The following is a 25,385-nucleotide window of genomic DNA, read 5'->3' as shown; positions in this document are numbered from 1 at the left end:
ACCATAAAAGGGCTGAACAGTGTTTGTTAAATGAGTGAATGCTTGGTTATACTAGAACTGCCAGCATCTTACCTCCTGTCCCTCACCTCAATGGCAAATCTTCCTCATTGTGTCCTGACTGCATGATTCTCAACCAGTGATGCAATCTACTTTGCAGGTGCATCTGAAAGAGTAAGCTATAGGTGGGGTTTGGGGATTTCTATCCAGCCAGGTAACAGGCTTTCACAAAGTATCACAAATGGACAGATCAAGGTTAATTGTATGAGACTGTTTAAGATGAGTATAAAGATTCATAGATCTTGGCATTTTCTATACATATTGGTTTATATTTAAAATTTTTTTCTGCAACCCCATTAAAGTTGATGAAAGCAAATGAAATGGTTATGAAGCTACTTCATAATACACCAAAAGAATATGGGACCAAGACTGAAACTAGAAACCTAACACTGCTGTTCTACTTATAATAGTTCTCAGATGTTATAACGGAACATATATAACCTTATATGTGAAAACTAAGACCTCTTTTATGAAGTAAAAGGGAATTGTCATACAGAGTGGAATTGGACACCTTAGAACTCCATGACCAGTATTATGAACTTATTTCTAAAAACTAAGAAAAATACAAAAAGAAAATGCTAGCATATAATTGTTTGGAAAATGGAAGGAGAGGCACAAAACTTTGAGAGTCTTAAAATTTAATGACAAACAGCAAATTGATAATCACTCCTATTTTCAAAAATAAACCTCATGAAATTAATCAAAAAAGAGAGACTCTGGTTGTGAATGTTCTTTTTAATGCCTCTGGTACTTTGGAGACCATATGGTTAATCTTGGGCAGAGAAGCAGCAGTTGCTATTGATGTCCCAATTACACTAGATAAATTTTTAACATAGAAAACCTGTTCTGCACAGATATCCTTTCAAAGACACATTCAATACAGATGAAGCTGTTCTGTCTGCAAATAAACATAGCACTACTCTAAAGAGAAAGATCAATTCTAAACATGATTGTGTAATACACGCTGCAATGAGATACTAACATTTCTCATAATAGAAAAAACTATCTTGGCTACTTTCACTGGAGTTCTATTAAAATATGCTTTTGACACTGGCTGATAAAGTAACAAATGGTTACCAGTATAAAGCAGAAGAATAACTGCTTATTTAGCTTCCAAATTTAATTAGGGATAGTGAATCATAGAATCTATGAGTTGGAAGAATTTAAAGATTTTTTTAATCCAGTGTTGCAAATTTGAATCCCCCTGAGTATTTCCCCAACAAGACTGGTTCAGGTCTGTCTGAACTCAATCTATAGGAGATATACCCTCATGTTCCCTTGGGTAAGCCATTCCATGTTTGAACACAGGAGCAACTGGCCTCCAAATGCAGGCCAATTCTCTCTAAATTGTACTGACTTAGAAGCAAATCACAGCTACACAGGAAATGCACAATAATTTATAATTACTTTGCTAAAGCTGACTATAGTGATGAGAATGATTTTAAAAATGGTAGTTCTAACTAAATGATTCTATATAGAATAAACTTAAAAAACAATTCTACTCATTTTGAGGAATTTGTGAATGTCACCAATTTTTATTGTGCAAAAAGCAAATTATTATTGCAAGAGAAAATATTTAAGAGAATTTGGTCCATCTTATAAAAAGTATATTTTATTTTCTTATGGAATCCATAACAAATGGCATTAACTTGAAGGAAACTGTGATTAAAACAATAGGCCTAGTCACTAATACATAAGTTACAAGCATATTTTGTTTGATATAGGTCCACAAATGGTGGAAAATGAACTTTGACAAGTTCCAAAGTTTCCTTTCTCTTTAAAATCTTGCAACCCAGTGTTGTATTGCATTGCTTTTCTCATAGAAAGCACTGCACAGATGGCATGGTGGAATGAGCAAAATGATGATGGTTTTGGGACAGACAGATCTGAGGCTGAATCCCTCATCCTGTCATTTAGTAGTTGTATAATTTGTTAAGTATTTAAAGTCTCCTGAAACTCAGTTTCTTCATCTGTAAAAGAGAATCACACACACATCTGTATATCTAATATGTGATAAAATTTTTTAAATAACCTGCCTAATAGAAAAAATAGGATTGTTGTATAGTTTAAGTAAATTAATATTTGTGAAGTGCTTAGAGTCCTTAGTAAGCATGTGACAAATATCAAATATTTTCACTTTTGCTGCTTTAGAAATGTGTTGTCTAACCTCCCTAGGTATATCTACCAATTGTCAAACTTACATTTTGTTGAAATGCCATTGAGTCAATCAGTTAACTTGTTTGCCTTTAATAAGGGTACCAATGTGATGTCTTTAGAGTAGCATAAGCTTTGCTGCACTAGGGGCAAGAAATAGCAATTTCAGAGTAAGCCTTTACCTTAAATTTTTTATTTTATTTAAATATGAAAACAAAATTAAAAATTCAAGTGCCCAGATAATCTTTGGACACTTAAAAAATAAAATATAGAAAGTAATACACATTAGAATATTAAAATAGTACAGAAATTGGGGCCTCTTTTTCCCTTTCCAGGGCCTCTCAAAGGCAACTACTATTGACACTATCACTATGTTCTCCAGTTGTTTAAAATGGAAAGCATTATGCTAAGTGAAATAAGCCAGGGAGTGAAAGACAATTACCATATGATGTCATCTAAAAGTGGAACCTAATCAACAAAACAAACAAGCAAGCAAAATATAAACAGAGACACTGAAATAAAGAACAAACTGACAGTAAGCAGAAGGAGGTAGAAGGGGATAACGAGGGTGGTGAGGTAGAGGCAGAAGGGGGAAAGGTCATCAAGGAGCATATAGAAAGGTTACATGGACAAAGCCAAAGTGGGTAGGTTTGAGGGTGGGAGGAGGGGATGGGAGGGGTAGGAGGCGTGGTGGGGTGAAAATGGAGACAATTGTACTTGAACAACATTTTAAAAAATGTACGTAATATATGCATATATACATATGTTTATTGATTTTTATCACATTATTTTTTAATCAAATAACATTAATGACAAGAGAAATGTAAACATATTAATAAAATTTAATTTAAAAACTGTCAATATGTTTCTAGACCTTGTTAATTCAAAATTATCTTATTTTGCTTAGAAAATGAAATTTTTAAAAATCACAGTGCTTGAAAGCAGAGAGGGAATAGAGATGTCATGAAGACTTATGAGGAGTAGTGTTTAAGTAAGTATATTTTATTGATTGTTACTACAGGTGTCCCATTTTTTCCCCTTTGCCCACCACTGTTCAGTGCCCCCATTCCCTCCAGCGATTATCCCCCTTAGTTCATGTTCATGGGTCATACATATAAGTTCTTTGGCTTCTCCATTTCCTACACTATTTGTATCCTCCCCCTGTCTATTTTGTACCTACCATTTATGCTTATTCCCTGTACCTTTTCCCCCATTTTCCTTCCTCCTCCTCCCCACTGATAATCCTCCAGGTGATCTCCATTTCTATGATTCTGTTCCTATTCTAGCTGTTTGCTTGTTTTTCAGGGGTTGTTTTTTTTTTTTAGATTCAGTTGTTGATAGTTTTGAGTTTGTTGTCATTTTACTGTTCATAGTTTTGATCTTCTATTTCTTAGTTAAGTCCCTTTATCATTTCACATAATAAGGGCTTGGTGATGGCACTGGCTGGTATGGCTCAGTGGTTTGACCGCAAAGGTTGCCAGTTTGATCACAAGTAAGGGCACATGCCTCGGTTGCGGGCCAGGCCTCCAGTGGGAAGTGTGTGAGAGGCAACTACAGATTGATGTTTCTCTCCCTCTCTTTCTCCCTCCCTTCTCCTCTGTCTAAAAATAAATAAATAAAATCTTTTTTTAAATTGATTTTAAAAAATAAGGGCTTGGTGATGATGAACTCCTTTAATTTTACCTTATCTGGGAAGCATTTTTGCTACCCTCCATTCTAAATGATAGCTTTTCTGGATAGAGTGTTCTTGGATGTAGGTCCTTGCTTTTTATCACTTTGAATACTTCTTGCCAGTCCCTTCTTGCCTGCAAAGTTTCTTTTGAGAAATCAGCTGATAGTCTTATGGGAACTCCTTTGTAGGTGACTTCTTTTCTCTCAATACTTTTAAGATTCTCTCTTTATCTTTAAGCTTTGGCATTTTAATTATGATGTGTCTTGGTGTGGCCCTCTTTAGGTCCACCTGTTTAGAACTCTCTGTACTTCTTGGAATTGTATGTCTATTTCCTTCACCAAATTAGGAAAGTTTTCTTTTATTATTTTTTCAAATAAATTTTCAAATTCTTCCTCTTCCTCTTCTCCTCTGGCACCTCTATGATTCAGATGTTGACACGTTTGAAGTTGTCTCAGAGGTTCCTAAGCCTCTCCTCATTTTTTCAAATTCTTGTTTCTTCTTTCTGATCCAGGTGAATGTTTCTTTCTTTCTTTTGTTTCAAATCACTGATTTGAATCCTGGCTTCCTTATCTTTGCTCTTAGTTCCCTGTATATTTTTCTTTATTTCACTTTAGATAGCCTTTACTTATTCCTTTATTTTGTGGCTGTACTCAATCATTTGTCTGAGCATCCTGTGTTTTGAACTATGCATCTGATAGGTTGGCTATCTCTGTGTCGCTTAGTTCTTCTTCTGGAATTTTGACCTGTTCTTTTTTTTCCGCCGTATTTCTTTGTCTCCTCTATTTGTGTTTCTTTGTATTAGGTAGAACTGCTCTGACTCCCTGTGCTGGTGCACCTGTTATGTCGTAAGAGGGGGAGCCTTATGTATCCACCAGGTCAGGGCAACCCACTTCACTGCTTTGTGCCTCTGTATGTGGGGGAGGAGTCAGAGAGGGAACAATGCTGCTTGCTTGGCTCTCACCCCATTTTTAGTTACTTCCCCCACTTCTAGTAAGTGACTGGAGACCTTCTAGGTGATATTCTTGTGCTGATTCCCCAAGTGGGTGGTTTGTATATATTCTAGGACCCTGTGGGCCCTTTAGATGGACTTTCCTGAGAGACTGGCAGTTTCTTCCACAGCTGCAACCCTCACTGGTTTTTACAACCAGAGGTTATGAGGCTTTATTTTCCCAGTGCTGGAACACTGTGCTGTGCCTCTGGACCAGGGGTGGGATTACTTGCTCCCCAGTTGTTGCTCCAAGTTTATATCTGCTGCATGTGAATGTGAGACCACCCATTCCACTGGCTATGGCACCATTGCCTCGAGGTGCATCCTCTCTGCCCCGGCTTCCCGTCTCCACCCCTCCTAACCATCTGGATGAACGTTTCTTCTTTAGCTCCTTTGTTGTTGGACTTTCATACAGTTCAATTTTCTGGCAGTTCTGGTTATTTTTTGTTTTTAGATTGGTTTTTATCCTTCTTATTCTTGTGCAAGGAGGTGAAGCATGTCTATCTAGGCCTCCATCTTGGCCAGAGGTTGAAGAGTAGTTTTAAGACTCCGTTACTGCTTCTTTACAAGCTAAGGGACACTTTTAAAGTCTCACATGACAGTCATTTTTAGCAGTGCCGCCTTAACAACAGCATTTTTCTATGTTTGAAAAGGATAATGAGATTTAAAAATGTGCATAATGACACAAAGCATTGATATTAATATTTTTATTCCTTGTGAGAGTACTGTATGTACTTTATGAATCTGTTTAGTATGTGTACACTAAATATCTAAGGCTTCAAATCTCAAGGAGAATGAAGAAGAAAGTAGGGTTGGGGAGCAGTGTCATTTGTACTCTAAGTCATTAGAGATCAATTTCTTTTCAAGAAAGATTCTTCAGAATAAAATGTTTTGAAAAGAACATCCTTTGAAGGATATGTCTCTTCTATTAGGAAGAAAAATTCAGCAAACAATCAAACAAAAAACCCTGGACGGAAATATTTCTCAGTGTATGAAGTAACACATAGAATCATAAGATAATATCTAGAGGAATTTGAAACTAGTTATCTTCAGATGGTGGAACTATAGGTGTTTTCCCTAATTTATTTTATATTTAAATGGAAATTCATTTTTCCTTTAGTAAATATGCATCACAAAAAAATCCTACATGGTAAAACTTTTTAATTTCCTCTGATTTTTTATTCTACTTGATTGATACAAGGAAATGATTGGTATGTTATATGCAGTTTGCCAGTGACAAATAGGCAATAAATGCTTTGGGGAAGAAAAATGAAAGTGGCTTACAAATAGATAAGGTGGCATCAAAAAAGAAATAAGAGCTGAGGACAAAGAATTTGGAATAAGAAGGATGATCATTTAAATAGACATGTGTGCCTCTTATGGAAGACAGGGAGAGAATAAAATACATAAAGATAACTTCAGAAAGTAGAGATAATTTCTCCGTATGTTTGATTTATTACAAAATGACTACAACCTTTGAAAGATTCTATAAACTGCTTTTGTGTTCCTAACTAGAAAGCAATGATGGTCATTATGCTTCTTCCATATGATAGTCAAAAACAGTTTTCTAGAATTTTTATTCATGAATTCACTTTATTTTACTCATTTTATTTTTCTAAAATAAAATTTCATGATCCCTCATGTGTTTTACTTCATATCCCTCATGATGTCAAAAAAAAATTAAAAAGAGACAGTTTAATTGGGAATGAAGAGATCTCTAAAATGATCTTTATTGTGCCAAAAGTCTATATTAATCCACCTTTTAACTTTTGACTGTGACATATGGCTAACCCCTACCCACATAACTGAATTAATTATAATTCACTGAAGAATAAGAACTTATATATTATACATGTACGACATCAGTCAATGATGCTTTCCCAGTAGATTACCTAAAATCCCAAAGCCCTTTTTAACTAACTATTGGTAATATTCAGTATCTAAAGAATAACTCTGACTTAGAAATTGCCTACCATCTTAATACCAATCTGCTTATATTGTCCTTAGAATTGGAATTAATATGTGTATTACAGCTCAGTCCTATTAGCTTTTTAACCTTAGAAAAGTGATGTAACCTCTCTGTGCCTCAAACTCCTTATCCACAAATGCAATAATAATTATATAGATAGGTTTGTTATGAGAATTATATAAATTCATGTAAAGAAAGTGTTTGGAAGTATGCTTGGCACACAGCTATTTATGTGTTTATATTACCATTATCATTATTGTTATTAATTAATATATTTAGAGGTAGAGTATATTTCATTGCAAATTTATGCAATGACAATTCTTTCTTCTTAGCAACTCTCAGTTTGAGGGTAGCATACAAAATTCAAGATAAAATATTGTATAAATCACTTAAAATGGAGGTAGAAATAAAACAGGATGTTTTTCTTCCTTTAAAACAAATGTTTTCCTAAAATGTTAGAGTTCGTACATCACTCTGAAAACACATTTAAACTTGGGAAAGTTAATGGGCTAGCAGTATGTTTAGTTGTAAATAAAACAAACTTCAGAAATAAAAGCTCATTAGAGGGAAAAAGAAGCAAAGTTTGCTTTAAAATTTATATCTATATTTGCTACAGTAGATAATCTATATACTTTTGGTTGGGTGCTGGGACCTAATTACATGTGTGTGCATTCTTTTTTCTCAAAAGTGACATTTTAAAGTCAAGAGTTCCGATTATTTTTTAAAATTTTTTAAATGTATTTTATTAATTATGCCATTACAGAACTTGAGACACATGGTTGATTATTTTCTTAAGAGTTCAGTTTTTAACCCTAATCTTCCTATTTCTGTCTAAATTTTTACCAATGAGCCTCATTTGGTTATATTCACTTCTCTTTGGCATATCCTTTCCCATATATTAGAAACTTAAAAGGGAATTTTTTAAAAACCCCAGGAAGTAACAGTGGGCAGGCACAAATGCAATGTGGGGGTGTAGGTAGCCAATTCTGATCGCAGTACTAAGATCTGGAAATATACCACAGATCGGGAAGAAGAGTTAACATTAGGGAGTGATCAGACATGGAAAAATAATCACCCAGTCAGACTTGGCCAGAAGTACTAGGTTTAGCAAAGGTTTAGTAAAGGAAAGTCATGTTCACCACAGAATATCACAGTGGACCTTTTAAAAATGTGCAGAGACTGACATACATTCCGTTACTGCACTATTTAGGAGAACAAAAGGGAAAGTGACAGCATCTCTCTTCGGGAATTTTATTAAAGAGCAATTAATGGAACATCATTGAATGGCCAAAGTATATTCTGATTTTTGCTGAGGAAGGAGGTGCTGTATAAGACTGTACAAACAGTGGTCTAGTATCATCTGCCCCCCAGGAAAACTTCCCTCTTCCAGAGCATCTGCCTAATGTCTCTTTTTACTTAGAGGCCGTAAGTGGCCAACTATTTCTCCATCCACATCTTAAGTGGGGATGTGAGTATTTTATTCTGGACTCAGTATAAGTTTGCTCCCATTCAGGAAGCACTGTGGTTGCATTACAGAACAAGAAAATAATAGGTTTTGGCAAAAATATTTTTATTCAGAGCAAAATAATATTAACAGTATTTAAAACACTTTATCCTTCTTCCTTAGGAACAGAAGTCCAAGGTGGACCTATCTGACTAAGAGTGTCAGGACAGGTGGGAAGGAGGAGCCTCGAAGAACTGGTTTAAGGAAAAGCTAGTGAAGTGAAAGGCTCAACAAAAGGTCTAGAGAAGTCAAAGTAAATCATAAGACTGCATGGGGACAACTTTAAATCTGAAGAGGTCTATGTGATTACTATTAAAACTGTGCTATTCTACAAGAAAAAAGAAAGTGTTAGTTTCACTTTTTTATTAGTTTTTGCAGATGAGAGAAAATTAAGATTACATTAAAATGGATGTTAGAATAGGAAGGAACCTTATTAACCTTATGAAGATGACCATATATTCTGGACTCACTAGGACAGTCTTATTTTATATCTCTTTTTACACATTTATTATTAATAGCACCCCATTCCATTCTCAAAAATGTCCTAATTAAATGATAAGTTGCCTGACTATGGTATCTAAAACAAAATGCTCTTGTTTTACCAAGAGGATAAAATCTGTTTCTCCCTGAGCCAGGCATGCAGGTTGAAAGTACTATTAACTACTTAATTAGCCGGCCATTGCTTTGTTCAACTTACCATACTACCCTCTGAAAGAAAAAGGCTGATAATTTGATAGAAATAGAAATATGGAACCTGTAGATTTTACTAAAGGGTGACAAAACGATGCCAGTACTTCTGAGTGACTGAAGACATTGCAATTAACAAATGAGGGAAATATTTTGAATGTGCAAACTGTCATTTACTATTATCTCCACCCCAAGGGGAAAATTCCCTCATCCTCCACATCTGCTGTAAGTCTATTTTTAGCTGTGTGCTGTGGGTAGACTACTCGTTGTTTCCATCCCCATCTTAGGCACAGTATGACCATCTTGTTTCCAGGCTCAATGTACTTTTGCCTCCACTTGTAAGTGCTAGAGTTGAAATTAACTTGCCATGGCAACAATTTGTCATTTTAGAACTGAGGACAGTAATAAATAAGTTAAATCATTTCAGCTGTCTTCCTTACAAAATAAAATTGCCAACAATTTTTTTGATTGATCTAACCAACTAATATGTATTTTAATTATTACTCCAAATTGTGCAAAAAAAGTTATTTTTAAAATCACAAATCTGGTTTCCAAGAAGCTAGAATTCTAACTATAACCTTGTTAAAGGTAATAAAAACCATTTTATTTCCAGTTGAAAATAAAGATATAGTTTACCATATTTTATTGTATATAATGACTACTTTTTTGCTCAACTTTTTGAGAAAAATAAGGATGCACATTATACATGGGTACTACTAATTCCATACCTATGTAAATGGTTTTTATTCTTTTATTTATGTTTATGCATTAAAAGCCCAACTCTAGAAAACAATAACAATATCTGTATGCAAAATAATTTCCTTTAATATGATAATCAGTTTTTTTCTAAATATAAATAAATAAATAATTGGATTAAAAAATTAAAATGAAAGATATTTTTTTTCCTGAAAGTTTGGGCCATTCAGAAAAAAAATCTATAAAAATGTGGATATGCATTAAACATGGCAAAACACAGTATTTAAAAATTAAAAAAAAGATGAGCAGTAATAAGTTTACACATGAAAGAAAATTTTTGAACATTCTAATATAGAAGATATACCATACCTATTAAATTACCAAACTAGTTCCAAAATGGCCATAAACACTGCTGATCAATGAGTAAAATAGTGTCCTTCAGAAAGCTTTACATGTTAGAAACTGACACCAAATCACTCTTTAAAAAAATTTTACTCGCTCAATAATATAAACCAATTCACTGATAATATCTAATATCTAATAAAGGCTCTCCTGAGCCTTTACACTGAAGGGAAATATTTGTTTCTCTTTAAGAAATCCTTGAACAAACTGTTAAAGCTTTAACAATGTATTGTTATTGACATATATTCTGATAAATTTTATAATAACTTCAGAGAATAAATGAGGATGATGTACATATAGGAGATGTATGTATACATGTATAGAAGTAAATTAATAAATAGCCGAACTATTCATTAATTTATATTTAATAATTTTTCTAAGGAAGATAGAGTGCCTCCTATATGAAACTAAGTTAGATAATAATTTAAAGGTAGTTATTGTGCCTTAGGAACTTAGGCTAATTATTTTTATACACAAAGCACTGGATTTATAATCATAAGTTAATAAGTTATGAATATTTGAAATTGTTTTCTAGTGAATATGCATGGACTAAATTACTCTACTAATAAAATCTGTAAACTATCTTTCTGGTCAACAACACATGTGCAAGATTCTTTGGTAATATTGAGTACATAGTCTGCAATTATGAAATAAAAGCCAGGTAACCAGCCCACACGAAACAAGCCCACTTATTTTCACAACCTCTTTCATCTGTCAAGCTAAAATAAGTAACGAAAAATCTCTTGTGTTAATATGATTATAAAGTTAGGAACTATCATAACAAAAAAAATGGTGACATAAATAAGAATCTAAACTAAGGGCATGTTACCTCTTTATGTTGTTCCCATGTTTGCACAATGATTTTGTACTAGATTAAGAAATAGTGACAGTCATAGCAAATTCAACAAAAGAACAGAGACTATTAAAGAAACAAATATTTCCCTTTATTTGATTATAATACATCTACCCTTGCAACATTCAAAATAATTAAAATTCTCAATTTATAGGCTTCTAAGTAATGCTATTTAACTGAAAGCCAGCCAGCAAATAGCAACATATATTTGAAAAGTTTGCTTGTGGAAAGTAATTTCCACACCAATTCAGTTGAGTTAACAGTAGATTAGGAATTATCAGCATGTGAGAATCAGAACAGTAACACTCAGCAGCATTTTATCAATAGTGAGTTTGCCTTACTCCTTCGCAAGCTGCACACTGGTAGGCTTTGCTCCAATTGGTATCCCATGTTTGTGCAAAGTGTTAACCAAAATCTCCCTCATGTCGCTGTTGTAGGAATCAAAGTCAAACACGTTCCTAACCACACTGGAGAGGCCTTCGGTGGGAAATTTCTGCATTAAAAAAATACTTTATTACATATGTGATAAAATATACAATATAAAGATTTATAAAATTGACAGAATAATGATTCACTAAACTTTAGCAGGGATTAACAGCCTTGTCTGATAACCAGATAGGAGAAATATATGCATTTTCTCTTTTAATGTTTGCTCCTATGACTCAAGATTTTCTGTTTTAAACGGATATTAGAATGTGAGGGGGCACAATTCCTTCTCTCAAATGTTAAATCATGTTAGATTAAATGTTAGATCTTGTTGCTCAGTTATCTGCACTGTTTTCTGAAATCTCCTGACTTTCCAATGAACACCAGAGTGAACAAATTAAAAGATACTATTTAAACAAAGCAAAATACTGAATTACTATACAGGAGTAGAGAAGTCAAATATCTGTGAATAAATGAAAAAATAATAGCAGAGTAAGTAAAGACAGAAAGAACATAAAACTACAGAGCACAGAGAAATAAGGAACAGCAGAGTGGAAAAAAAACAAGTGTTATTAACAGTTTAATTCATGCCAGTGTAAATTTATACTAGTAATGCCCTTTGGGTCCTTTCTTAAGCCTTAGGATCTGAGCTGGACTTAACATGGTTTCATAGGCAGAATGAAGTTTTCTATATTCCTTGGAAGGTTGGGGATGGGGCAAAAACCAAGAGTCATTAGGTTGTAACTGTTAGCTTAAAGGCCATTATTTGTTAATAAATAGGTTCTACATAGGTTTTCTGTTTTCTCTACCAATGTGGATACACATTATATACAACTACAAGGTATTTCATTTTCCTGTTCATTTAGTCTACCTTATAAAATTTTCTTTCACTATTCACAGACATATAATCAATACTGTTTGTTCCCAGTTTATTTTCTATCCCCAAGTCTTTTGTTTTCACTCAAATACTACAGCGCTTGTTGTATAAAATCAAATAGTAACAGAGTTTCCCTGCTGTTTCACTCTTGTCTTCCCCTCAGTCACCCCTACACCAAAAAAAAAAAAAACAACCTCCACCAAATTTCCTGGCTCCTTGGTAATGGTCATGGCATAGAACTTCATCAAACTCAATTCAAAGGCTAAACATAGCCTTTGGTTCATTGGTTCATACATTCATTGGTCTTCCAGACTTAAAATCTACATTGTAACATATTATATCATCTGAATCAGTGTATATACAGAAATGGAAAGATTTGGTATAAAGTAAGCAGTCTAAAAAACAAGACTGATGGCTCCTTTTAAACCTTTATGCAAAGGTGTTTGCCTTACCTGTAAGTGTCTGACTATGTTGACAACTTCTCTGGTAGAATAAGGGTAGTTAATAATCCCCTGGTCAGCTAAACTCCTCAGCTCTCCAAAGGCAGCCACAAGTTTCTGAAGGATGGGCTCAGGTACATTTGGTCCATATTGCCTGAGCATCTCAAGTTCCGAGTGGGGCTTGGGATTATCAACTGCATGGCAGCTAAAAATATCACCTGTATGAGAAAAAAATTAACATTCAGCATGCAACTAATTCATTATGTTGCCATAGGAGATATGCAGTAGTAGTTTAAAGTGCCACTGGTTGCTCGCAAAAGCACTTCTGTGTTTAAATGTGTAAAATTGTATAGAAATCCCTTTTGACAACAGGATGACAGCAAATGACTAAAGAAAAGGAAATTGAGTAATGTGTGGTTTATTTTGCATTGATTTGTTTCTGTTTTTAAAAATCTAAATAATACTTGAATATAATCTCATTGGGAGACATTCAAATATAAAGAAAAAAAAGGGAAACACCTGTTTCTGCCAATTCCATTCGCTCCCCACAGGCACTCTGGATTAACTACTTACTGCCTTTATTCTCTCATTTTTTAAACACACATCCCCAAATATAAATAGTTTTGGAAATTTATTCCTTTTCTCTTTAACTGGAAAATAATCTTCATATGGTTCTGAGACTGCATTTTTAAAAAACATTTTATTTATTTTAGAGAGAAGGGAAGGGACGGAGAGGATGAAGAACATCAATCTGTGGTTGTCTCTCATGCTTCACCTACTTGGGACCTGGCCCACTACACAGGCATGTACCCTGACTAGTAACTGAACTGGTGACCTTTTGCTTTGAAGTGTGGTGCTCAGTCCACTAAGCAACATGAGCCAGGGCTGCATTTTTAACTTTAATACATGTTAAATATCTTGAGAAATTAGATACATCTATCTCATATGCAAGCTTTATGTATACTAAAATAGGGAAAATCAGTATCATCACTTTCTAAATAATTTATATCTTGTGCAGATTACTAGAATATATTTCAGAAGTTAATTTTGGAAAAGTAAACCTGCAGAGAAAATTGCCTAAATTAGAATCAAGAAAAAGGAATGCAGAAACAGAATATTTCATCTGTAATTTAGGAAACTGAGAATGTACTAGGAAAATATACTCTATGCTCAAGAGAGATGACTTTCTTATATTAAAGGTTCACGTAATTCTACTGATTTACAGCACAGGGGACCAGGACATCAGAGAGAGAAGAGGATTTCAGAGATATAGTCTGTGTTCTTCTAAAGAGACTCAGTGCAGGTACAAGCACAATCATGTACAAACATTCCTCTTGCCTTCTGCTTTTCATGAATTCAGATGGTAGACTATTAGAACAGTTCTTGGTGTATTTTGAAAAAAAATTCTACCAGCAAGGGTAAACTTATCCCACTCTCTCTTTTTAAACAGCTGCATAATATTCTATTGTATGGATATAACAGAATTTCTTTATCCAGTCCCATTTGGTTTGTTTACATTTTTTTCTTTTGCTACTATAAAAAAATAGTACAAGGCTATATTGCCTATCCTTGTACTTATACCATTGCATGGGTAATAACCTTGGATGAATTTACTGATGTGAAATTGCGGGACCAAAAATCCTCCTAGGACAGAGTCAACTTCACCTTTAGTATGAGAATTACCAGTATCCAGAATTAACTTCTTGTCATAGAGAGAAATGTCCTACTAGGAAGATGGCTACGGACTAGGACAGAGCAGATTCCATTTCCCCATTGACATCAAAGACAATCCTGGCTCATCTACCGAGGAACAGCGCAAACAGCCAACAGTTCCCCAGCATATATGAAAATAAGAGACCAGAAATCATACCAGAAACTGAAAAACCATGAGGTAAGGAGAGGGCTGCAGGACAGTAGAGTCACAGGGACCAGCGCAAAGACAGGAGCAGCAGCTGCCTCAGCTGTCGCCCAGGACTCCAAGCACGGAGCCCAGAGCCTTGAGCCAAGTGCCAGGTGCCCAGCACATCTACCACAGACTCTTTGGGAGTTCCGGGCCTGCCAAAGGGTCCTTGGGAGAGAGCTGGGTCATCAGCTCCCTCCCTCCCTCCCTGGCGAAGCAAGGGTGGGCGCCCAAAGAGACCTGTTGGCTTGAGTTTACAGAGAGCGTGATACGGACACAGGGCCGAGATCAAGCGGACTCTGTGGATGGCAGCTCGGGAGAATTGAGAGGTGCAGTGTCGGGCCCTGACTCCAGTACTCACTGGTCTGGCTGGGGGGTTAGGCTGTGCTGAGAGGCAGGCTTTCTTAAGGAGAAATTTTTTGGAAAGTAAACTGAAGGATTCTCCTGCGACAGCTGCTTGGCCTGCTTCCCACCCAGCTTGGCAGCAATCCCGAGGTTGGGCAGAAGACCCAGAGTCCCCCAACAGAACTGGGATGGGTCTGGGTCTGAACCATCCAGACCCAGGCAGCATGGCCGAGTCCTGCAACCCAGCCCATGGCGATGACCCCCAGGTAAAGAGTGCTCTGAGTAAGACTTGGATCCCCTTTGTGGGGCACTGGGGAGAGACGCCAGGTTTGGTCTTAGGAGAGGGCTCCCAGAAAGACCACACCAATCATCCCTCAGCCTGCTGCAGCCAGAAAATCTGGTTTGGCCAGTTTGAAACAAACAAGAGAAGTTTTTTTTCTTTAAGTAATCTTTTATCTTTTTAATCTTATTATTCTTTCACCTTTCAATACTTTTTCCCTCTCTTTTCTTCTTTCCTGTTTTATTCCTTCTTCCTTTCTTTACAAACATCATTTTTCCCTTCTTTCTCCTGCCTTTTTTTTCTTTTACCCACAAGTGACACAAACAACTTGGAACTGCAAAAAGACCAGAGCTGGACCCAAAGAGGGGGCATCCCAACAGTAGAGACAGAGAGACAAATCTTACTTTGCTACAGCAGAGAAGCCACAGGTTGCTGCATATTTGTATTATTATTATTTCTTTCATTATTCTCACTTTTATATTTTAATCGTATCCTTTGTATCTCTCCTATTTCTGTATAGGCTTCTCTGCCTTGGCTGGTTATACTGTATCATTTGACAGATTTCTCCTGTTCTCTCCTCCACAGTGTATTGCTAATTTTCTATACTTCACGCCACTTGTTATCCTTTAGCACACTACCCAAAGTTCTAAACCCCCTATTCATATTATCCAGATCACACAGAGTCTGTCATATGATTGCTGCTCTACTATTATTGTACATAACAGCTCTTCTATACAACTGTAAATACTTCACAACACATCTCCCACATCTTAGCCCACTTCAGTTCCCTGAATTCTATTACTTTAGTGATAAACTCTATTTGCCCACACACTACACCTATTTACTATCCTTTACTCACCTTACCTAAAATCTAACCTCCCACAAACTCACTGCTTTCTAGATCCAACTCACAAGCCTTCCCTCCCCAACAAGAAACTTATCTTCTGCCCTTCCTTTCTCAAAAGTGGCAAGATGGGCTGAAGATTGTGGTAAACAATATACATAGCCTAAAGGTCTTCTATCTCTTCTCTACCAGCTGTGACTCTGAATATCATAAAATACTGTCTCCATGTCATAAACCATTTTGCCTCCCCCTCCAACTGAACACACACAAAAAAGCAGTAGGTGGAAGTGGAGAACACCAGGAAACCTGAAGGAGACTGCACCACTGAATTTCACAGGTACTCTACCACAGAAGTTCACACCATAAACCCAGGAGTCAGAACAGATCAATTTAAGAAGCTGAGGCTAACAATAAGAGCCTCACAAACAATGGAAAGACAAAGAAACAATCCCCAAATGAAAGAAAAGGAGGAAGCCTCAGAAAGAATGTTAGATAAAGTAGAGGCAAATGAACTATCAGATATTGAATTCAAAGCACTGGTTATCAGGAAGTTCAAAGAGCTCACAATGAGCTACCAGAAACTGCAGGAGAGCTACAATGATCTCACCAAAAACTATACCAACATAAAAAAGGAAATCGAGGACTTCCGCCAAGATGGAGGCATAGGTGGATAAGCCATGCCTTCTCACACAACCAAGTTTAGAGACAACTAAATATTAGCAACAGAAACCACAGCCAGAACACAGAAAATTGAACTTTTCGGAAGTCTGTTAACAACAAATTCTTCACCCTGACCGGTAAAGGGCGAAACCAGCACCTGGTGTAGCGGAGTTGCACAGGAGGACTCGGTCAGACAGATTCAGGCGCGTGGAATCCAGGCACAGGGTTGGACCTAGTGTGCAACCCAGCGAGCCACCTAACGAGCAACCGTGGGAAAACAGCGAGGGAGCAGGGCTGAGGGTTGACTGTGGTCGCGCATTGGTGCATAGATAGACAAGCGAGGAAGTGGGCGATTGGACTGGGATCCAGCGGGTCCCCGCGGAAAGCGGCAGGGAGGGCGCCGCCATTTCCCTGCTCTGACCCCAACTCCACATACAGCGTCACAACCCAGAGACCTGGGAGTCCAAGGCTCTGCTCCTCACACTTAAAGGGCATGAACAGACCAAAAATGGCTCAAGAAGATCTCAAAGCCCCAGAGCCTATAAATCTAAGCAATGAAGAAATAGCAAAACTCTCAGACGCACAGTTTAAAACGCTGGTGATCAGGATCCTCACAGAACTGGTTGATTATAGTCACAAATTAGACAAATATATGAAGACAAAACTAATTGAAATGAATGGAATTGCACAGGAAACCAATAGCAATGAAAAGGAAACTGGGACTCAAATCAATGCAGTGGACCAGAAGAAAGCAAATAATGGCCAAACAGAAAAGAGTGAAGAAGCAAGAATTCAAAGAAATGAGGAGAGTCTTAGGAACCTCCAGGACATCTTTAAACGCTCCAACATCCGAATTATAGGGGTACCAGAAGGGGGAAAGGCACAGCCACCAGTGGAAAACTTATTTGAACAAATAATAAAGGAAAATTTCCCCAATCTGGCAAAGGAAATATACTTCCAGGAAATCCAGGAAGCTCAGAGAGTACCAAAGAAGTTGGATCCAAGAAGGAACACACCAAGGCACATCATCATTACATTAGCCAAAATTAAAATGGAGAGAATCCTAGAAGCAGCAAGAGCTAAGGGGACAGTCACCTACAAAGGAGTCCCCATCAGACTGTCAGCAGATTTCTCAAAAGAGACCTTATAGGCAAGAAGGGGCTGGAAAGAGGTATTACAAGTCATGAAAGCCAAAGACCCACAACCAAGATTACTCTATCCAGCAAAACTTTCATTTAGAATGGAAGGACAGATAAAGTGCTTCTCAGATAAGATCAAATTCAAGGAGTTCATCATCACCAAGCCCTTATTATATGAAATGTTAAAGGGACTTACCTAAGAAAAAGAAGTTAAAGAAACTTGAACAGTGAAAGGACAACAAACACACAGTTATTAACAACCACACCTAAAACAAAAGCAAATTAAAAGGACAGCTAGATCAGGAGTGGAAACATAGAAATGAATATCTCAAGGAGGGTTAGCAACAGGGGAGTGGGAGGAGGTGAAGGGGGGAGAAGGTACAGAAAATAAGTAGCACAGACAGTAGATAGAAAATAGATGGGGGGGCAAAAATAGCATGGGAAATATAGAATATAAAGAACTTGAGACACATGAACATAAACTAAAGGGGGAGTAACAGTGGGGATGGGGGGTAGGGTAGAGGGGAATGAAGGGGGGAATAGAACAACTGTAACAGCATAATCAATAAAAAAAATTTTTAAATAAATAAATAAATACATGCGTACCAGACATAGTAAAAAAAAAAAAGAAATAGAAACTATCAGCAAGGAACAAGAGGAAATGAAGAATACAATTTCCGAATTGAAGAACACAGTAGAAAGTTTCAAAAGGAGAATTGATGACTTGGGGGATCGGATTAGGGAGTTGGAGGACAAAGTAGAAAACATCTCACAGAAAGAGCAAGAAAAGGAAAAGAGGCTCAGAAAAAATGAAGAGGGGTTAAGAGAAATGCAAGACAATATAAAATGTATTAATATCCAAATAATAGGAATACCAGAAGGAGAAGAAGAACAAGGGATAGAAAACCTATTTGAAAAAGTAATGAGGGAAAACTTCCTTAATTTGGTGAGAGGAAAAAGTCACACAAACCCAGGAATCAAAGAGAGTCCCAATCAAGAGGAACCCAAAGAGGCCCACTTCAAGACACATCATCATTAAAATGGCGAAATTCCAAGACAAACAGAGAATCTTAAAGGCAGCAAGGGAGACAAAAGGAAGTAACATACAAGGGAGCCCTAATAAGGTTAGCTACTGACTTCTCAATGGAAACGCTCCAGGCAAGAAGAAAATGGCAACAAATATTCCAAGGAATGAGAATCAAAGGCCTTCAACCAAGGCTACTTTACCCAACAAGGCTCTCAATCAAGATAGAAGGCCAAAGTAAGAGCTTCCCAGACAAAAGAAGTCTAAAAGAATATGCCTCCACCAAACCAGCCCTGCAATAAATACTAAAAGAACTGCTTTAAGGAAAGGAAGGAAAAGGGAGAGACAGAGAGGGACACAGGTACAAAAATGGCAATGAATAAGTACCTATCAATAATAACCTTAAATATAAACAGATTAAATGCTCCAGTCAAAAGACATAGAATAGCTGAATGGATAAGAAAGCATGACCCACACATATGCTGCCTACAAGAGACCCACCTCAGGACAAAAGACCATCACAGACTCAAAGTGAAGGGCTGGAAACAAATTTTCCAAGCAAACAGACAAAAAAAAAAAAAAAGCTGAGGTGGCAATTCTCATATCAGACAAGATAGACTTCAAAAAGAGGGCCATAAAGAGAGACCCAGAAAGTCACTTCATAATACTCAAGGGAAGAATCCACCAAGAAGACAACATCATAAATATATATGTACCCAACATAGGAGCACCCAAATATATAAAGAAAATCTTAGAGGACTTCAAGAAAGATATTGACAGCAACACAATTATAGTAGGGGATTTGAACACTCCACTATCGAAAATGGACAGATCTTCCAAACAAAATATCAACAAAGATATTGTGGCATTGAATAATGCCCTAGATAAATTGGATGGAACTAATATATTTAGAGCCCTTCATCCCAAAGAAGCTAATACACATTCTTTTCAAATGCATAGGGAACATTTTCAAAGAGAGACCTCATGATAGGACACAAAACGAGCCTCAACACATTAAGAATATTGAAATCATACCAAGCATTTTATTTTACCACAAGGGACTGAAACTGGAAACCAACCCCAAAGGAAAAAATCCAAAACACCCAAAATCATGGAGACTGAATGGTATCCTATTGAACAACGAATGGGTCAAGAATGAAATTAGGGAAAAAATCAAAAAGTTTCTAGAAACAAATGAAAATGAACTCACAACAACCCAAAACTTATGGGACACAGCAAAGGCAGTCCTGAGAGGGAAGTTCATAGCAATACAGGCCTACCTAAAGAAGATAGAAACATCTCAAACAAACAACCTAACCCTATGCCTGCAAGAACTTGAGGAACAACAACAAAGACAGCCCAGAGCAAGAAGAAGGGAGGGAATAACCAATAGCAGAGCAGAATTAAATGAGATACAGACTAAAAGCACAATTCTGAGAATCAGTGAATCCAGGAGCTAGTTTTTTGAAAAGATGAACAAAGTTGACAAGACTTTAAGTAGGCTCATTAAGAAAAGAAGAGAGAGGACCCAATAAACACAATCAGAAATGAAAGAGGAGAGATTACAACTGATACCACAGAAACAGAAGGGATTGTAAGAAATTACTATGAAGAACTGTATGCCAAGAAATCTGAAAACCTAGGGGAAATGGACACATTTCTAGAAAAATATCATCTTCCAAAACTCAATGAACAAGAAGCAGAAAAACGGAACAGACCAATAATAGCTGATCAAAGTGAAGTAGTTATCAAAAAACTCTCATCACACAAAAGCCCTGGACCAGATGGTTTCACAGGAGAATTCTACAAAGCATTTAAGGAAGAGCTAACCCCTATTCTTTACAGACTATTCCAAAAAATGCAAAATAACGGAGGACTCCCAAACTTTTTTGATGAAGCCAGCATCATTTTAATTAGAAAACCAGATAAAAACACAACAAAGAAATAAAACTTCAGGCCAATATCGTGGATGAACACAGACACTAAAACCCTCAACAACATATTGGCAAATCACATCCAACAATAAATTTAAAAAATCATACACCATGACCAAGTCAGATTCATCCCAGGGATGCAAAGATGGTTTAATATTCGCAAATCAGTAAATGCAATACATCACATAAACAAACGCAAAGACAAAAATCACATGATCACATCAATAGCCATGGAAAAACTTTTGATAAGGTACAACACCCATTTATGATAAAAACACTCAGCAAAGTGGGAATAGAGGGAGCATTCCTCAGTATAATAAAGGCCATATATGAGAGATCTACAGCCAACATCATACCCAATGGGCAAAAACTAAAAGCTTTTCCACTAAGATCAGGAACAAGACAAGGTTGTCCACTTTCACCACTTGTATTCAATATAGTATTGGAAGTTTTAGCCACAGCAATCAGACAAGAAAAGGAAATAAAAGGCATCCAAATTGGAAAGGAGGAAACAAAACTGTCATTGCTTGCAGATGACATGATAGTGTACATGGAAAATCCTATAGACTCTACCAAAAAACTGCTGGAACTAATAAATGAACTTGGCAAAACAGCGGCATACAAAGTCAATATCCAGAAATCAAAGGCATTTTTGTGTACTAACCATGAAACAGCAGAAGCAGAAATCATAAAAAAAAATCCCATTCGATATAGCAAAAACAAAAATAAAATATCTGGGAATAAACCTAACCAAGGAAGTAAAAGACCTGTATGCAGAAAACTACACAACACTGAAGAGAGAAATGAAGGGAGACATAAACAAATGGAAACATATACCTTGCTCGTGGATTGGAAGAATTAACATCACCAAAATGTCCATACTACCCAAAGCAATTTCCAGATTCAATGCAATACCTATTAAAGTACCAATGGCATATTTCACAGACATAGAACAAACACTTCAAAAATTTATATGGAACCATAGACGACCCTGAATAGCAGCTGCAATTCTGAGAAAGAAGAACAAAGTAGGAGGGATCACAATACCTAATACCAAACTGTATCACAAGGCCACTGTAGTTAAAACAGCCTGGTACTGGCATAAAAACAGGCACATAGAACAATGAAATAGAACAGAGAGCCCAGAAATAAACCCAAGTCTCTATGGGCAATTAATATTCAACACAGTCGGGCAGTAACATAAAATGGAGTAAAAATAGCCTCTTCAACAAATGGTATTGGCAGAACTGGACAGCTACATGCAAAAAAATGAAACTCGAGCACCAACTTATACCATACACAAAAATAAATTCAAAGTAGATAAAAGACTTAAATATAATCCATGACACCATTAAAGTCCAAGGGGAGAACATTGGCAGGAAAATTTCAGATATTTCACACAGCAATATTTTTACTGATATGTCCCCTAAAGCAAAGGACATAAAGGATAGAATAAACAAATGGGATCTCATCAAAATAAAAAGCTTCTACATGGCTACAGAAAGCAGTCTTAAAATAAAAAGGGAACCCACTGTATGGGAAAACATATTTGCCATCACAGACTCAAAGGTGCCCAGTGATACCTCAGACAAAGGTTTAATCTCCAAAATATACAAAGAACTTACACAACTCCACTCTAAAAAGACACTTTTAATTGGGTTGCTTACCCAATTAAAAAGTGGGAAAAGGACTTGAACAGACACTTCTCCAAGGAGGACATACAGAGGATCCAGAGTCACATGAAAAGATGCTCAGCTATCAGAGAGATGCAAATTAAAAACACAATGAGATACCACTTTACACTGGTCAGAATGGCCATCATAAACAAAGCAACAAACAACAAATGTTGGAGAGGTTCTAGGGAAAAGGGGACCCTAGTTCACTGTTGGTGGGATTGGGGACTGGTACAACCGTTATGGAAAACAGTATGGAATTTTCTAAGTAAACTAAAATCTGACCTAACTTTTGACCCAGCAATTCCACTGTTAGGAGTATATCCTACGAACCCTGAAACACCAATCCAAAAGAACCTATGCACCCCAATGTTCACAGCAGCACAATTTACAATAGCCAAGAGTTGGAAGCAACCTAGGTGCCTGTCAGTAAATGAATGGATCCAAAAACTGTGGTACATTTACACAATAGAATTCTATGCAGCAGAAAGAAAGAAGGAGCTCCTACCCTTTGCAATAGCATCGATGGAACTGGAAAGCATTATGCTGAGTGAAACAAGCCAGGCAGTGAAAGACAAATACCATATGATCTCACCTCTAACAGGAAGCTAAACAACAAAACAAACAAGCAAGCAAAATATAACCAAAGATACTGAAATATAGAACAGGCAGACAGGGACCAGAGGGGAGAGGGGAGGGAATTTCAGGGGAAAAAGGGGAAGGATTTACAGGAACTAGTATAAAGGACACATGGACAACAACTAAGGGGGGTAGAAATCAGAGGGAGGTGGGGAGCATGGGGGTGGTCTGGGATGGGAGTAAAAGACAGGAAACTGTACTTGAACAATAATTAAATTGAAAATAAATAAATAAATAAATAAATAAGAAAGAATGTCCTTTTGACCTCTTCTGATAATTAAGTTTAGCCCAGGGCCTCCCCAATCAGCGTGAAGAATTCTGAGCTGGCCTCCAACGTCTCATAGTTAGGAGGTTATGCCAAAAACCAACACTAAAAACCATTCCTTATTTTGTGATTTATTTCTAAGAGGCCTTAAGCAACAAAGTAGAGTGTCACTGTTTAAGGAATCAGATTCTGAAATCAGAGCCAAGCTTTAATATCCATTATCTAAGTGACCCTAGAAACACAGTTGTTCCCTTTGAACTGGGATAACACATACTTTCCCAGGTGGCTGGGATGAAGACAGAGCACATGGTAGTAGTGTTCAGTGACAGCCATCAGAGTAGTACTCCTAAGACAGTGTTATTATTGCTGTTGCTACTGTTTTTTGTTATTATTATCATTGTTGCTTTTACCTAAAGTGCCGAAGAAATCATTGCCTAGGAAAGGAAATCCGGGTCTGTTGGCCAGAACAATCATCCTAAAATCAGGATGAATGACTATAACATTTTCTCTTCCATCAACATTAGCAGAATCTGAAAAACAAAATAGCTACTTATTCTTTATTGATATTTAATAATTCTTAAGAATATCAAGTTACAGCCTTTAAAATAATATAGCGAGTAGTCATACTGCTCAAGTATAAAAAAAACCTCTAAGAAATCTGGTTATAACAACTTCGTTGCAGAAAAAAAACTTTTCTTGAGAAAGTTTAAGAAGAGAATATTGATACACATAGTAATTGTACAGGAACTTGTATTTTCATGTAAATTCAATGTAAACCTAAAAGAGCAAATTTGTCCAAATGTTGTGTTATAGTACTTAAACTTGGCTTGAGATGCTGTTACTCCTTAAAAAAAAAAAAAGAATCCATTAACAAGGGATGATCTAAAGGACACTCAAGGATAATCCAAACATCCTTTATTTTTATCAAATCTGTCACTGCATCATTTGCAGAGAATCTGCCATTATGCAGCTAAGGAGTGACTTCTGTTCAGATTATGTACCTGACACTCAACCACACAGAATAAAGGTCTTGAACACATAGTCAATTCATTAGTGCAATACTGATTTATTTCCAATGAAGAAATTCTGCCATAGTTTTTAAAATAAGTAATCTCCAGTTGACTGGAGCTTTCTTTGTGGAAATGTTTAAGGTATTAAAAAAACTGAATATATCATTTTAAAAAATGATAGCTGTGATACACCTGCAGTTTTACTTGAGTCTATGAGAACATATACTCACACTTTTTTATGATACTGAAAACTAATCTTTCAATGTACCATACAGTAATGTACTAATGCAACCAACAGTTTTAATGTTTGATCTCCATTAATTTTAGTAGTGGCAAATAACAAGGGATGTGGTCACAGACAAAATTTAAATAATGTAGTTAATTAACATAAAATGACTGGTAAAAAATGGAAATTTTACAAAGCAAAGAAAATGAAAAACATAGCCCTAGAAGCGATGCTTTCTAAAACCATGTTTAAAAGAGCTTTGGGAGCTCTTCTGTTGAAAACAGTGTTTACAATCAAACCTGAGTTTAAAAAACATGATGACCCTTTTACTTCTAGACTATCTTCCAAAAATGTGTCAGAAAATGGAGATAACATCATTCTTTAACCACAATTTTGTTCTAGCCATTCTTTCTTGCTCTCCATTTCACTGTCCTCATAATGTGTCTAAAAAGGGCAGGCAGAATTTTCACCTGGAGAGTCTGAATGATACGTTTAATGGGTGGTATTTATGCTTTCTAACTCAAATTCTAATTTTTCCCATAAACTCATTGTGAAGCTGAAGTGTTAGAATACTTTTGTTAGGCCTGAATTTCTTGGGCTTGGAAACAGCACTCTTGTAATGACAATGTCCAGGAAGAACATCTCTGTGGTGATGCACCTGTACATTTTTAATAAGGCCTTTTTTTTACATGTTCTCTTCAAATACTGAAGATTTTAGTTA

At 36.4% G+C, this 25,385-nt stretch overlaps 1 protein-coding gene across 3 annotated transcripts in view; it reads right to left on the bottom strand.

The window, feature by feature from the left end:
- The window catches only part of VWA8 (von Willebrand factor A domain containing 8), a 459,390-nt gene that overhangs the window by 185,430 nt on the left and 248,575 nt on the right, over positions 1-25,385 (bottom strand). For all 3 annotated transcript variants that reach the window (XM_053665428.1, XM_053665429.1, XM_053665427.1), the window contains 3 exons: positions 23,839-23,958; positions 12,738-12,943; positions 11,324-11,475 (listed from right to left, as the gene is read on the bottom strand). In XM_053665428.1, the coding sequence (XP_053521403.1) occupies positions 11,324-11,475; positions 12,738-12,943; positions 23,839-23,958 (478 nt within the window). The remainder of the gene's footprint in view (positions 1-11,323; positions 11,476-12,737; positions 12,944-23,838; positions 23,959-25,385) is intronic.

This window comes from Artibeus jamaicensis, unplaced genomic scaffold, assembly GCF_021234435.1.
Source record: "Artibeus jamaicensis isolate MK-2021 breed Jamaican fruit bat unplaced genomic scaffold, CSHL_Jam_final contig_414, whole genome shotgun sequence".
In the NCBI taxonomy this organism is placed as follows: Eukaryota; Metazoa; Chordata; class Mammalia; order Chiroptera; family Phyllostomidae; genus Artibeus; species Artibeus jamaicensis.
The sequence above is the reverse complement of the archived record's forward strand: the minus strand, read 5'-3'. Positions and strand labels throughout refer to the sequence as shown.